The 14901-nt window shown below is 45.0% G+C and overlaps 1 protein-coding gene across 1 annotated transcript; it reads left to right on the top strand.

The window, feature by feature from the left end:
• The first annotated feature begins 30 nt into the window (after window positions 1-30).
• On the top strand, window positions 31-12645 carry LOC138521395 (glucose-6-phosphatase catalytic subunit 1-like). The gene is made up of 5 exons (XM_069634183.1): window positions 31-459; window positions 5082-5191; window positions 6649-6754; window positions 9427-9542; window positions 9782-12645. Exons 1-5 carry the CDS (start codon window positions 230-232, stop codon window positions 10291-10293), a joined length of 1074 nt encoding a protein of 357 aa, XP_069490284.1. The 5' UTR covers window positions 31-229; the 3' UTR covers window positions 10294-12645.
• The last annotated feature ends 2256 nt before the right edge of the window (window positions 12646-14901 follow it).

Consider the following 14901-nt stretch of genomic DNA (forward strand, 5'->3'; position numbering starts at 1 on the left):
AACGTTGATGTTCCCTTGTTTGGCTGTTTTTTTTTTATCATTCTGTCGAAAGTGTTATTTCGGGTCCAAAGATCATTGGTTGGGACATTACTCAAAGGCAAACAAGAGGCCAGGAGCGTATAAAGTGCGGACTCCGGGCAGAGCAGGAGCAGAGCAGTGCCAGCGGGGACAGAGGAAGAGGCCACGAGCAAGCTCCTACCAGCCCACCTGCCAACGTTACAGCGCCGACATGGAGACCGCAATGGACGCGCTCCACGACTCCGGGGCCCAGATGGTGCAGTACCTCCAGGTGCACTACAAGAGCTCCCAGGACTGGTTCATGTTCGTCTCCTTCGCAGCCGACCTGCGCAACACCTTCTTCGTCTTCTTCCCCATCTGGTTCCACCTGTGCGAGGCGGTGGGCATCAAGCTCATTTGGGTGGCGGTGATCGGAGACTGGCTCAACCTGGTCTTCAAGTGGTGAGTACGGGGGCCGGGGGATCTCGCTGTAGAGGGGGAACATCGGAGATGAGGGTATGCCTGAATGTATTAGCACATACCACCCACATAGGCCCAGTGACACAGAAAGGCTTTCAGTTCTGCCCTGAAGGTGGAAGCCAAGCTGGATCCCAACGAGTAGACGGCGGTCGCTCCGTAGATTCTTTCTGTCTTTCTGGGGAGCACTAGTAGATGGATCATCTGTTCCTTTGCTGCAGGATATAGAACAGGACAGATTGACAGAACTCAGGTCATACACAAGAAGTGATTTTTTTCATTTCTTTTCAGGTTGATTGATTTCACGTTTGCTCGTTTGCTGAAAGCCACACATTCCCAGAATTGCATGATCATATTGAATTAGAAGCTAGAAGTAATGAGGAGGAAGTTTCTCCCAGAAATGGCAGATTTAACAGAACTGGCAATCCTGCTAAATCACCCCAAATCCTGTCATGGTATACACAGAAAATGATAGCGTACCTCTATAGCTATGTTGGGCTTCGGTTGCCACGCCCTACTTAAAACCCCTCTTTCACCTTATGGAACAAGAACACGCAGGTATTTGCGTATACACCAAGTGCATGTTCAAAAGAAACAATTGAATGTATGTCAATCGGAAGATAAGGTGTTGCCACCTGATCATTTGGAGAGCACTTGGTGCAATGGATTTCATGAATGCACGCCATTTTGTAAGGGTTCTGATTGCATGTTGCCAGTGGTAGGATTATATATTGGGGTCTTACTTGCAGGATTGAGTGGCATTTTGGAGTGTTTCTGACAAGAGCTTTACAATGAAGATGAGGCAGGGAAAGATCCCTGGGGGGGATGGGAAGTGGACAGGTCCATGCTGTTTAAGGAATACCCAGGACACATCACAAATGTTATGTGGAAGGGGAGGAAGGATAGATCAGGGGCAAAGCATTTGTATTGGAAGCAAGACAACGCAGCGCGACAACGCAGCGCAACACATGTTCGAATCCTGATCCCACACTTAGAAACCACTCTTGGCATTAAGCGCGTATCCAGATTCCTTCTTGGGAGCACCGAACACCCTATGCCCTTTTGCAAACCTTCCGTTGTTCCCCAGCTCGGTTTGCGCTACATGAATCGACTTACATACTACATACGAGTGTGCTCCAGCTCCGTGGATTGTGTTTCCTTTCCCAGTATCAATTTATCTTAATATGTGGAAGCAGGTAGAGTGTAATCACTCATAAGGATGGGAACATGAGTGGGTATTAGCATAAGTGACCTAAAACATTTAATCAAATTTATTTGACCTTTTTTTCGGTCAAATGTAATTAAATATGTATATGGGGGTGGGTAAGGGTATAGATTAGGTTGAGGGGAAGTGGGGAGGGGGTTGCGGGGGTCTTCCCCGAATTTTAGACTGAAACAAAGGTCAAATAGATTTGATCAACTGTGATTAGGTCAAATGTTTTAGGTGAAATAGACCCACACCCATGAGTGATGTGGGGGTGCTTCTGATGCTCTGTGGTCATCTAGTGTAGCTAGGTTGGCTGCCGCTGGCATAGAGTATTTAGGGTAGAATTGATCATCTGTCCAGAAGGCCAGAGAGCGTGGGCAGAATGAGGCACAAACAATGCGAGGAGCTTGGGGAAACAGGGGGCACACGGCAAAGAGGAGCGAGGAACTCTCAGTCCTTAGACAGACATAGTGAAGATGTCGGGACTCATGGCCAGTTTGAGGAGCTTGGGGTTCAGCAACCAAAAGTGTGAGGATCTTGTGCCTCAAAGTGTGTGGAGTCTGCAATACACTGAGCGACAGTCTGGGGTGCAGGGGACACATTGACAGTGTGAGGTGCGTGGGGAGAGTACAGCAACCGACAGTGTCAGAAGCCCGTGCCGCATAGTATGTGGAACTTGCAGTAGACAGGCAGTCTGGAGAACACAGGACGTATTGATGGAGAGTTTAACCCCTTAAGTGCCAAGGACGAGTATGCTCGTCCTTTTTTGCATAGACTTGCATAATAGCCTGGCCGTTTTGGGGGTCCATAGAAAGGCAGTGTGAGGCGCTTGGTGCGCATGCACAGTGCATGGAGCTGCAGCCGACAGCGTGGGAAGCTCATTCCACATAGGCAGTGTGTGGAGCTTGGAGGGGGCTGGCAGTCCGAGGAATGCGGGGTACATTGGCAGAGAGTGTAAGGCGTTTGGGGCTCGTAAATTGACAGTGTGAAGAGGTTGCAGGACATGGACACCGTGGGGAGCTTGGGTTACAGCAGCCAGCAGCGTGAGAAGCTCGAGGCCCCCGGGCAGTGTGTGAAGCTTGGAATACACTGACGGTATTGAGTTCATTGGTCAGCTTGACAGAGCGTGCCAGAGGCTTGGAGTCCACAGACAGCTACTGCGAGGGGCTTGGCGCGCAAGGGCAGGTGGCGCCCATCCTGGTTGGTTATATTGCTTTCATTTATAAATCACACAGCATTCACGGAAATTTAGAAGCTGGCAATTCTTGCCAGATCACCACAGACAGCCTGTTCACTGAGGATGCTGGAGGAAGCTAAGTGCAGAGTGTGGCGCGTGAAGGCCGCTTGCAGGCTTACTTGCTATGGCCCTAACCTTATCGCTGGGGTGTTTCATTTGCATTAACATTTCTATTTGCTTGAGAAAGAACATAGCGCTTCGAAAAGGTCAGATGGGAGGTGGAACAAACCCATTGTCGGGTGCTTTACAATAGTTGAGCATAGAACAATTGGCATAACCCATGAACCTCTTGGCAAAAGAGGTGATGGGGATATCAAAACAGGAGAGCCCAGACTGACAAAGGACACCTGTATGCAGTTGCATAATTGTACGGTTGCCTTCATTTGAGAATTGGGGTTAGGACCGTGGATTGGGGCGGTGTTTGTCGATGATGTCTCTATAAGACCATGGAGCTGCTTCTAGCTTGGTCTAGAGTAATGTATACACAATAGAGATTTGTGTTTGACCTCAGGGTCAATGTTTAGAATCCCAGCAGGCCCACTAGGCCCTTCATCCATCTGAGGACAATACAATGAGTACCATTGAGTTGCACAATAAATAACATCTGTCATCAGTGCCAAGAAGCCCCACTGGCAGGAACATGTGCTCTAAAAATACGCTTGATATGTTACGATGCGTTATTGATAGGAGGTGCCATTTTAGAGCAATCTTAAATCTTGTCATGACGTTGCTAGCAACAGTGCCATGTAATAAATAAATAAACACGTTTGCTTTAATTTGGGGTGTGAGGTGTTTGTGTGAAGGTTTCATCAGGTCACCTGTCTTCAGCAACTAGATTTTGAATAAAGTGCTTTATGTTTTAATTCGCATGAGCTGTGGTGTAACCTGGGGAAAAGAGCACCCCCCCCCATTTTGTCCAGATCAGAGAGATTAGGGAGAATTGGGTCCAGGTCCACTCTCAGAACCAAAGCCTTTAAGTTTGAGTTTAGGTTGTCAAGATGATTTGCTGCTTCGGCCCAGAGCTTAAATGGTCCATTAGGTCATAGCCCTCATTATTGGTTTGCCAGTATCCTGCCGGTAATTGCGACAGGATACCGGCAAACCTGCCTTACCGTCTCTGTCGCCTGATATCCCGGTATGATATTACGGGTGGCAGAGTGCGAGTAAATTCCAATTCCCATGGGATGGGATTGCCTGAATCAACGGCACTGTAAGTACTGGTTCCAGTGATTCAAGCATGTATTTGCCGGTAGGGATCTGAATTCCCGACAGGTCAGGCCTCTGGGAGATCCGTGGCCCCTGTCTGAAACTTTGAAGTGTGCCGGTTCCGAAAAAATCCTGGAGTCGAATTTCCCGAATTTTTTTCAGACCGGCACACTTGTAATGGAGACTACCTGCACATGTGTGAGTTAGTAGAGTGCTGCGGACCCGCCGTTAGCGTCCAATAGCCGTCCAGCGGAAAGGATTCAATTGTTTGTGTGGAAACCCTCGATCTAAGCACACTCCTTCCCCAACTACCGCCCTTGCGTTTCCCACTCTGGCCCTTTTTGTATGTAGTCTCCCAATACCACCCACTTACCCCAATCCAACATTTTCAGGGCCTGATTCACAGAGCGGTTTCCTATGGGTTTGCGCATTATAAACGCTTCAGTGAATCAAGCCCTCAGTGACGACCGGATGTAACAGCTTCCTTGGTTTGCAGCATCCCAAGGGCTTGGGGTCGCTCTGTTTGTATTTTATTGCAACAATGGTCAAGTATACAGGGTTTATAGAGATTGCATCGAATGCCTTAGCATCTAAAAAAAGCAACGGAAAATAAATACTCAAAGGCATTTTTTTTAATGGGGGCCCCCCCAACTCCTGTTTTTGTTACCCCTTAAAACTAATTCTAATTAAAATAAAACCTTTACCTTTGAAAAAATGCATTCAATACTTTTTCCGATGCATTTTTTTCGATGCTTTGTCATTCAATGCTTTGTATTCGATGCAATGACTGTATACCATCTACAGCAGTCATAGTCCTGTCACTCACAGATGGCAACGCTTATCAATCTCATGTATCCGTTGTTTGGCCATACCCATGCCAGGCTGTACCTGTGTGATTTTAGGCATTGGCTTGACTGAATCTTGATTGGTCATTAGGCGCTTCCTTTTGAATTCCAGGATCTTGTTCGGCCAGAGACCGTACTGGTGGGTCCACGACACCGATTATTACAGCAACATATCCGCGCCACTTATCGAGCAGTATCCGGCCACCTGCGAGACTGGCCCCGGTAAGCACCTGATGCTATGTTTTCATGAATGGTGTAAAAATCAAATTTTGTTTTGATTATAGACAAGTAAATAAAAAATAAAATAAAAAAAAGTAGGGTGCAATGACCTCAGGTGACCTCTCAGCGCCAAGATTCTTAACACAACTGACAACGTCCATGTCTTCATCGCAGGGGTAGCCTCAGCAACTCGCTGATGAGCAAAAGCGAACCACGCTTTCAAAATCACCAGCAAATACAAACATCCTCTCCACTAAATTCCATCTCTGCAGTTATTTTTTATACATAGTCATCTGCACAGCCAGAAAACCCTTTTTTATTTGTATTCTTTGTGGGTGGATGAGTCCAGCAGGTACCCAAAAAGTGTAGTGCAGAAAATGCACCACACACATTTTTCAGTGCAGAAAATCATTGCAAAGAAATTCACCTAAAGCACATTTGGAAAATGATGTCATGATTTACTAGGGGTGTGAATGGTTTCGGGGGTTCTTTTGATTTGCGGTTGTACTGAATTTAATACAAATGCTGAAAATGTAAAAATGAAACATTTTGTAACAGAGAAAATTCCTTCCAGCCAATCCCCAGAGTTTATGCAGAACATTCATGTCTGCTCATTTCCCACATAAAACGTAGGCTGTCAGGTAGCCTCCTTTACAAATTGTTATCAGCGAAGTCATGTTTTGCTCCCAGTAGGCCTGTGCCTCCATTACACCCAGTTTGTTGCTACTTGCTCAGAATGCTGGAGATTTTTTTAATTCTCTTTAATAACTCTCTCGACGTTGATCTTTCCTTGTTTTCAAAACAACCCATGTCACCAATGCCACGTGGACATTTAAATGACCGCTTTTATATATACAGCACTAGGTACAGGCAGTGATCCTATTTTCTGAGTGATCCAAATTCTCATACTTAAGGAAGCTGAGGCCCAGAGAGATGTAGTGATCTCCCCAGAATCACACATTACCTCAAGTGTTGGAGCCGTGACTAGAATTAAGATCCCCTGGTTCTAAAAGCAATGACTTTGTCACTAGACCCATCTCCTCCCAAGGGTTGAGCTGCCTCTCCTTTAAAGTCAATAATACTAACACGTCCAAGAATAAAATGGACGCTAATAAGTATGCCATTAGTTTCTTTACAATACCTCCTCAAAAGGCCCAAAGGTTTCTTTTGCTGCACGTTCCTTAGGCAGCTACTGTAGGGTTGTAGGTGGCATCCTTGCACTCAGTCTATGACCTTAGGCAGCTACTGTAGGGTTGTAGGTGGCATCCTTGCACTCAGTCTATGACCTTAGGCAGCTACTGTAGGGTTGTAGGTGGCATCCTTGCATTCAGTCTATGACTGGTTAAGTAACTCGACATACTGCGTCTTCAGTTGATGGGTGCCTTGTACCTTAAAACTGATTTAATTTGGCTTCTAGGAAGATCATTTGATAAAAGATTTGCTTTTTTTTGATCCACCAGGAAGTCCATCCGGCCATGCCATGGGAGCCGCTGGAGTCTACTACGTGATGGTGACGGCTATTCTCTCCATTGCGCTGAAGAAGAACCCACCCACATTAAAGAGCTGGTGAGCATTTGCTGGGTGATGTTTGAAAATGGAGCTCAAGGGCACCTCCCGAGGACACAGGGTCGGATAACACAAATGGACACATCGACCTTGTTGTTGTAGTTTTCGTGGTGAGATTTCATTGATCCTTCTACTTTGGAGGTTATAATCAGGTGCACCCAAAAACTCAACTGCAGAGCTGATCGAGTCATGCTCGTGCAGTTGGAGGCCACTGTTTGTGTTATTTAAAGCATGGTGTTACCTCCTCAAGCACAACAGGAAGTCTATCTGTTCCTGCTCAGTAGGTTCCTTCAGAGGCAATGGGACTCTGACATCCAGCCAACTATTGCAGGCTTTGGGCCGGTGCAGCACATTGGTCTCGCAGTTTGGCAATGTCTGACACAAGGGATCTCCTTTTAAAACTGGAGTGAGAGAGGGTATGCACAGGCGTGGGCCCCCTGCTCGATGCTACATAAGGAACCAAGCTGCACCTCACAGAGGAGGCACATCAAAGCTGAAACACGCCCTGGTTTGCTGGTGTTTCATATGCAGAGGGGATGTGGCCTATCAGTTCAGCTTGAACTGCTGCCATTGGTGGAAGAAGCAAATCTGATTTGCATATGGCTAGTCCCCTTCTGCAGTGATGTAGATGGGCGAAACACAATGGCGTGGAAGGCATTGCCAGTGGTTAGGATTGATTCAAAAGCTTCCAACCATCACATTTTTTGGCCATAGTTTATCTCCTGTCAACCATGCATTAAAATATATTAGTTGAGATTTAATTGGGCCCAAAATACAGCAGAAACAAATTGCGTACTATGAAAGAAAGAAGGAGTGGAAAAAGACTCCACATATTCCAACATGATACTGGCCTATAGCCAGTTGTGTCAGGCAAATGTACAAAGCAGTCAACTATGGTTAGATGAGAATGCACCCAACTCCAATCCACGCAAAGAGGACTTCTGGACTCTTAGTACTTTGACTAACCTGGTGGCCTGCCTAATGGTGCCATCGGGCATGCTTTTGCTACATGGGCCTCTTTTTAATACATATACATATGTGTTTGTGTGTGATGAGGTAGGGGAGTAAAGGGGTAGCTGATGGGTGGGTGGTGTGACGTAGGGGTAATGGTGGAACCCCCCCACACACATAATGAAAATAAGTAACAACATTGGTCGACCAAATTAAGTCGACCAAAATGTATACTTTATGAAACAGGTCGATGTTACAACGTAGAACCGGCGCCATAGCTTCAGTGACTATCTGTGCTCCCCAGGCTGAGTGCCCTCAATGTTGTTGTAAAACGCACCCTGGTTACCTGAAATGGTCTGCGTTCAGTACGCTTATACACATATATAGCCCAAGGTTTTATTTAAGCTTCTGGAAGAACGTAGTAGAACAACAGGATGTTTTTCCCTTTTTTTATTTCTCACGTTTGAGACAGCAGTCCTTCATGCGTAACATCAGAATCTGTACTGTGAGGTAATTTGTGTTTCGCACTACTGTACTCATCAGGGCTCAGTTACATTACAACATTCAATCTGGAGTTCCTTGTAAAACTCCTCTCGGTCGAGCTGACATGTATGTGCTGAAAGAAAGGGGCTCCGACTAGTTTCTATCACTGTGTGTCTTCTGCTGTTGGAGGTGGCCATCATTTGGAAATGACTGTAGACTATTGTGATGTAAGGGAGCCCTGATGAGTGCAGCATTGTGAAACACGTGTCAGCTCACAGTAAAGATTCTGGTTTTAAGCATGCAATTCTGACACTAGCAGGACAAGGAAAGGAAAGGTGAAAAAAGCATTGCACTATTCTGCTGCATTATTGTGGAAGCTTGATGATAACCCAACATCACATATAAGTGTTCGAACTAACTGATCCTTAAATTAATTACAGCCAGCACGTGCATTTTATACTAAAAGCATTCATCCAAATATCAGGGTAGACCGCTCAGCAGTCAAGACAAAAGAATATTAGTACATGGAACGCAAGGCCTCGAGTCCCCTTTTGCTTTGCCACATGCCCACCACCGTACTAGGCACCCCCCCCTTTCCACTGAGTATGCCATCTGCCCTGCCACTGTCTGGGGATGCATCCATATGTGAAATGTGAATGACTCGTGGTTACCTTTTCCCTGGCATCACTCAGAGACGAGGTTAAGGCTTGCATAAACTAATACCCCCCCCCCCACCACCAGAAAGGAGACTTTTCTGGCATCTGCTATTATTACTAAAGTTCTGATGAATGGGGCATCCCTGTCCTATCACAATCTTAGGTGTCATGACAGTGTTTTGGAACATTTTGAAGTTTCTCTGCAAACCAAGACACCTCCTTGAATGTGCCTACTTGATTTGACTTTCTGCATCTTTGTGTCGCAGCCGCCCTGCAACATGGGGCTAGGCTACTCCGTTGTGCCCACCTGAACTCAATTACACTCTTGTTATGTAATGACCTGTTTGTTTCCTGCCTGTAAATCAATTCCAGTAACCACCTTCACTTTATTGCACTTTATGATGTAACTACTTCTTGTTCATTATGTCCTGTAACCATAAGCACTGTAACCAATTTCTTAAGCATAAGCGCCCAGATACCCCCGGGTTTGGTGCGCTATATAAATAAATAAATAAATAAAATAAACATAATGATGGATTATATCACTGTATTAAAGTTTTCCAAATTGTGCTTGTCTTCCAGGTGTCTTCGTGGGGTTCTATGGACAGGGTTCTGGGCGGTCCAAGTCTGTGTTTGCTTATCTCGGATATTCTTAGCGGCTCACTTTCCGCACCAAGTCATCACCGGGGTTATTTCAGGTCAGTAGCCTTAAGTACCCGCTTCCAGCATTAGTTAAGGAGGCAAGAGAATGCTCTTACCCAGTTGTAGCAACCTGGAAAGTGCCACAGACACTACTTGGAATGTCATTGTATAAATATAAAATGTGCATGTACTTATATAATTGCAAAATAGGCATTCTGTAAACAGAGGAAATTCACCATCATGGAATGTTTCCCTCTCAGGTGCTAACGGCTCTTTCATTATGTTATATTTCTAGGAATGGTGGTCGCTGAAGCTTTTCAGCACATCCCGTCCATCTACAAGGCCAACCTCAAGAGATACCTTTCCACCACCCTCTTCCTCTTCACCTTTGCCCTGGGGTTCTACCTGGTGCTGAGAGCTATGGACGTGGACCTCCTCTGGACACTGCAGAAAGCTAAGCGGTGGTGTGCCAGGCCCGAGTGGATCCACATCGACACCACGCCCTTTGCCGGCCTTCTCAGGAACCTGGGGATCTTCTGTGGACTTGGGCTAGCGCTCAACTCCCGCATGTACCAGGAGAGTTGCAGAGGGAAACAGGGGGCGCAGTTCACTTTCCGCCTTTGCTGCATCTTCTCGTCTCTTGTCGTCCTCCATCTCTTCGACTCCTTCAAGCCTCCAACGAAGGTGGAGCTACTGTTCTACGTGCTGTCTTTCTGTAAGAGTGCTGCCGTGCCGCTGGCTGCTGTCGGCATCATCCCGTACTGTGTATCGCAGGTTTTGAACCACCAGGACAAAAAATCTCTATAGGCAGCTATCTGAAGATATCCACGGACAAGAGAAGCATTCTACATCCTTGCAGAGGTTGGCTCCCCTTAAAAGAACTTCATAGTAAGTCTGCACACTTGGGCCTCACTGTAGCCATTGACCAAGGGCCATTGAGATTGACAATTACACTGGTTGGTTTCCAAGGACTGCCACCGGCTTGGGACCAGATCTACCAGTGGGACCGAAAGCTGCTGCTGAATAATGAAGATTATGAGTGGCATTTCACCTGAGGTCAATGGACACAAATTATTAAAGACCCAGAGTTTGAGGCATCCAGTGGATTCATGCTCTACATATGTTCTGGATAGGTTTGAAAGCTGACTCAAAGTGTTGGTTCCTCTTACGTCATGTGCGTTGCAACACACAATTTCATACTTTGCTCAACTATGCTTGTCTCTATGGAATGGGAAATGCCATAGGCCAAAATATAAATCCCGTTAGCAAGTGGATGTAGGACTCATCTTAAAAATCCTATATGTCGGCTAAACCCAAGGATAACATCATTATGGGAATTCTTTGTTGAGTAAATTCCTAATGTTTCAGCATAGGTTACAGACAGTTGTATGCTTATGTTGATTTCATCTTAAAATGCAGTGAACTGAGACAGGTGTACCTGTCTGAGAATGATAAAGGGACCAGAAATATTTCCAAAAATCTTTCCCAATGGAGATCCCTCCGACATCTGTTGTGAATCTCAGAGGAATTGTCTATGGTAACGACAGTAATGGTAGACCACGGGATCATCAAAACGCCAGAGTTTCAAAACATTGAGTAAATGTGACACGCGGGTGAGGTAGGCTCAACATTAACCACTCCCATCGACAATTAACTGAAAGAAAATGCATGGGTAATAACTGAGTATAAAAGGTTGAGACAACGATGCCTTGTTAATTTGGCACCTGGAAAGACCAATGTATAGGCGCCATACAAATGTCCGATAAATACATTGAGTCGCTCTATCAGCTCAGCCACCAGTTATGCAGTAAAACTGGATCATTGTGATGGATGGAAAATACAGAGGTTAAGTGGATTAAGTGGATTTAAAGTTTCAATAATTTAATCAGTGATCCTGTTGCCTTCCACAGTGTCTGTTTGGCATCAAAGGATTAGATTATTTCTCTGCCTATGCCCACTTTCACCAAAGCCGCTGGAACTCAAAAATGAATCCCATTAAAAGTGGTAGACGGCAATCAACCAATGCTGGTTTACGAATGAGGTCATATCCCCTTTAAGATAAACACTTGCTCCACCCTGGAAGTTTAACACCTCCAGCCCATGTCTAGATGCATGATGATATTAAGAAGTAGAGAGACGCCACGTGCTATCAGAAAATTGAGATTCATGTGGGAATCGCTGTGTCGTGGACGCATCGCACCACATAAATTGCAGGTAGTCCAACTCCAGAAATCAATGATGCTGCTCCTAATACAGTAAGGCATGGTAGATATTGGCCATCAGCGTTGTTACTGCTGTTTACAACCAATTGACAGTAGTTAATGGCGGTCCTGATTTAACCCATCACGTTGAATTCTGCTATGTGTCTTATTTTGCCATTGCCACGCCATCCGAAACCGTCAATAATAAGTGAGAGCTGTGTTGGCTATGGTCTAGTTGCCTTATCGAAATGCCAACCAGAACCTCCCATAAAAAGTCAGAGATAGATTGGTCAAGGTGTCAGCCCAACTATGCAATCCCATCTGAAACCACCTATAATAAATTAGAGCTAGCTGGACCCTGGCTTAATTCCATCATTGCACCTCCAACTGAAGCTCACCTAATAGGTCAGTGCTCAGTTGGCCAAGGCTCAAACTAATATGATTTAGCAACAGGTGCCAATCATGCTTTCTTTATCTTTCTGGAATGCAGAGTATTGCTGTATATATTCAGTCATCAACATTAGCCTACAATTTCCTTTGATTGTGCTTAAAAATTGTTTGTCTTCCAAGAAGCCTGTTAGAAGCAGGTCACTGCCTACTGATATGAAATGCATATTAATCCCTAGGGTTGGGAGGTTCCTTCGCGGATTTTGACCTATTTAGTGCTGTCCCTTCATATTATCCAGAAGAACAAACTAGTCCATCCACCAATATGGTACCCAAATACATTTCCACTTCAGCGATTGTAACACTTCCCAGATACTTGACCGCTAATGAAAAACACGTGTATTGTCTGCTTCTGAGCAAGAGCTTGTAAAACGGATTATAATGTGTAGTTATTTATTTCAATGTGCAATCCATCCAGCCAAAGGAGGGTCACATAGCAAAGTCATGTGCACCAAAATATTATATTATTGAAAGAGAATATTTTTCTAATAAAAAACATGTAAAAAACTGCTATTTCCTTGTATTGCTTTAAAGGCATGATTCTGTGATGCATGCTATGCTGTTTCTGGAATACACATGTTCTCATAGGTAAAAAAAACAAGACTGTATGTTTACATGTTGGCTAAGAAACTACTCCGATCACCACTCTTCCCACAAGCCTGGCTTGGCCTGGAACCCAGGCTGTGGTTGGATGGCACACAGCCCATTGACTAGTGACTTGCTCGTTTATGGTGTGGATTTGAGGTGGTAAGGACACACAGCGGCTCAGCTTCAATAGTCTCTTACAGGGATTATCTCAGCAGATTCAACATCACTCGACATTGCAGAGATGAAAGATGATGAGCGAGTTTAGAACATAGGGCTCATCTAATTGACTTCCATCTTGGTCGTTTGTCATATAAAGTGACGGGCGTGGGTGTTGCTAGTTTTGTAAAAGATCCAGGGCTACGCTAATGTCGGGATTGTCGGGACTCGCGGCTAGCTAGGTTTTTTTAATTTGTAGCCCATGAGCTTCTATCCGGGGGTACACCCAAAAGACCTATGGCTATGGCCCCTCCCCCAAATTTCTCCATAGCAACACATCTGGTGATGGGTGACCCCTAAATGGACTCAAATGAGATATGAGGCCAATAGATCTGACAAATCGTTAATCTTTATAAATGCTTCTCACAGGTACATTAAATAATGGTGGCACGTCGTCCACATACTCCATGGTGCATGTGTATCCTCTTGTGTGTGTGTTTGTGTGTGTCCGCACGTGCGCGCGCTAGAACCTCAGGGAACATTGCAGACTCGTATAATTGTGCACAGCAGGAATTTTCCACAGATTCAAAGAGAAATATTACTATTTTCCCTAATCCCTATTTGGATTGGAAGTAGCAATAACTATGAAAGGAACACTCAACAGGGTCTGGGAACCATCATAGTCTGTCCATGTTTCATGGTGTTCATGATCTGGGATGAACAGAGGAAAGAAAGATCTCATGAAAAATCGGAAAATTGATGAAAACACAACAAACACCCCATTTATTAGTAAAAAGGAGCTAATCAGTAAACCCTCAAGGTGTTTTTAGTCAGATCTGACTTTAGCCAACAAAATCTCATCGGTTGAGAGAATATTCACCTCAGAAGCGTGAGCATCCTTGGCATTTCAATTCTTTGGCCGCTCATACTCATAAGGTGAATAAAGTACTTGGTTGCAAGCCCTTCTCAAGGGATTAGTAGTTATATGACCAAACATATAGCATTATTTCTGAGTAGTGGTAACTGCTATTTTTTGTCTCAAACACACAAATAAAAGCCACATACACAAAATCCTCATTGAGGACACAGGAAGGCAGTAGTATGCTAATTAACACTTGGATACGTCAACACCGACAAAGAAATGCTAGAAGTTAGGAATGAACGACGGACTACCAATTTTGAAGACCAAATCTACAATATTCAGAGCATGTACAGCCTGTCTTAACTTCAGTGGTGCAGGCGTGAGATGTGTTTCCAGAGGGCAGCCTGAACTCCAAAGGATAATGTGACAGCTTCTGCATCCAACCGGGGTCTCCAAATTCCCTAGGGATTTTCCAGCTCACCTTGCAGATTGCCGGCGGTGTGCAGAAACCACGTTTTGGTCTTTTAGAATTCCTTCCTGTGGTCCCTGCATGCCTATGCAGTGAATACTTAGTTTCTTTCCGAAAGACAAATGCCTTTATTTTGTCTCCTGCTTCTGCGATGATACTGTGCACCCACCCCAACCCTTGGGAAAACCATTTATGAGGTCAAATAAGGCCTCTGTGTTAGTACATAATCTCTAGGGCAATGTTTTAAAGATTAGAGCCCACTTTGCGTGACTGTCTACTGTATAGAGCCATACAAAAGGGTGGATATTCAGGTATCCGACCTGGAGCTGGAGGTTGTGAAGTTTATTTCTCAGATTATGGATATTTGGTGATCATTTAATTTCATGATGCAAGGTCATCTGCCCTCACTGTTTAGGAATGTAACCTAGCAAGTTGGTACTTGGGGTGATAATGGAAATATATATTTTAACTCTGGTAATTTGTAACTTGTTGGAAGCTATAATAAATTCTTTCACGCAAAACAACCAAAAACACAATGCCCATATCTGCAGAAGGTGGAAGCAGTTTCCTGAAACTCTACCTGCCCTGAACACAGGGTGTGGCGTGCCACTGCTGAGCGACGCGCACTGAGAAGAGTTGATGGGTGTGGGGGTAGATGCAGAATAACCTTGTTCTGCATACTTTTCCTTGAT

Source organism: Ambystoma mexicanum, chromosome 13 (genome assembly GCF_040938575.1).
Source record: "Ambystoma mexicanum isolate Mex_15411 chromosome 13, UKY_AmexF1_1, whole genome shotgun sequence".
Classification (NCBI taxonomy): Eukaryota; Metazoa; Chordata; class Amphibia; order Caudata; family Ambystomatidae; genus Ambystoma; species Ambystoma mexicanum.

Bases quoted from the DNA above. Each gene is read 5' to 3' on its own strand.
- LOC138521395 (XM_069634183.1), top strand. From the start codon at position 230: ATGGAGACCGCAATGGACGCGCTCCACGACTCCGGGGCCCAGATGGTG. The intron at 5,192-6,648 runs GTAAGCACCTGA...TTGATCCACCAG, and splicing joins CACCTGCGAGACTGGCCCCG to GAAGTCCATCCGGCCATGCC. The intron at 6,755-9,426 runs GTGAGCATTTGC...CTTGTCTTCCAG, and splicing joins CCACCCACATTAAAGAGCTG to GTGTCTTCGTGGGGTTCTAT.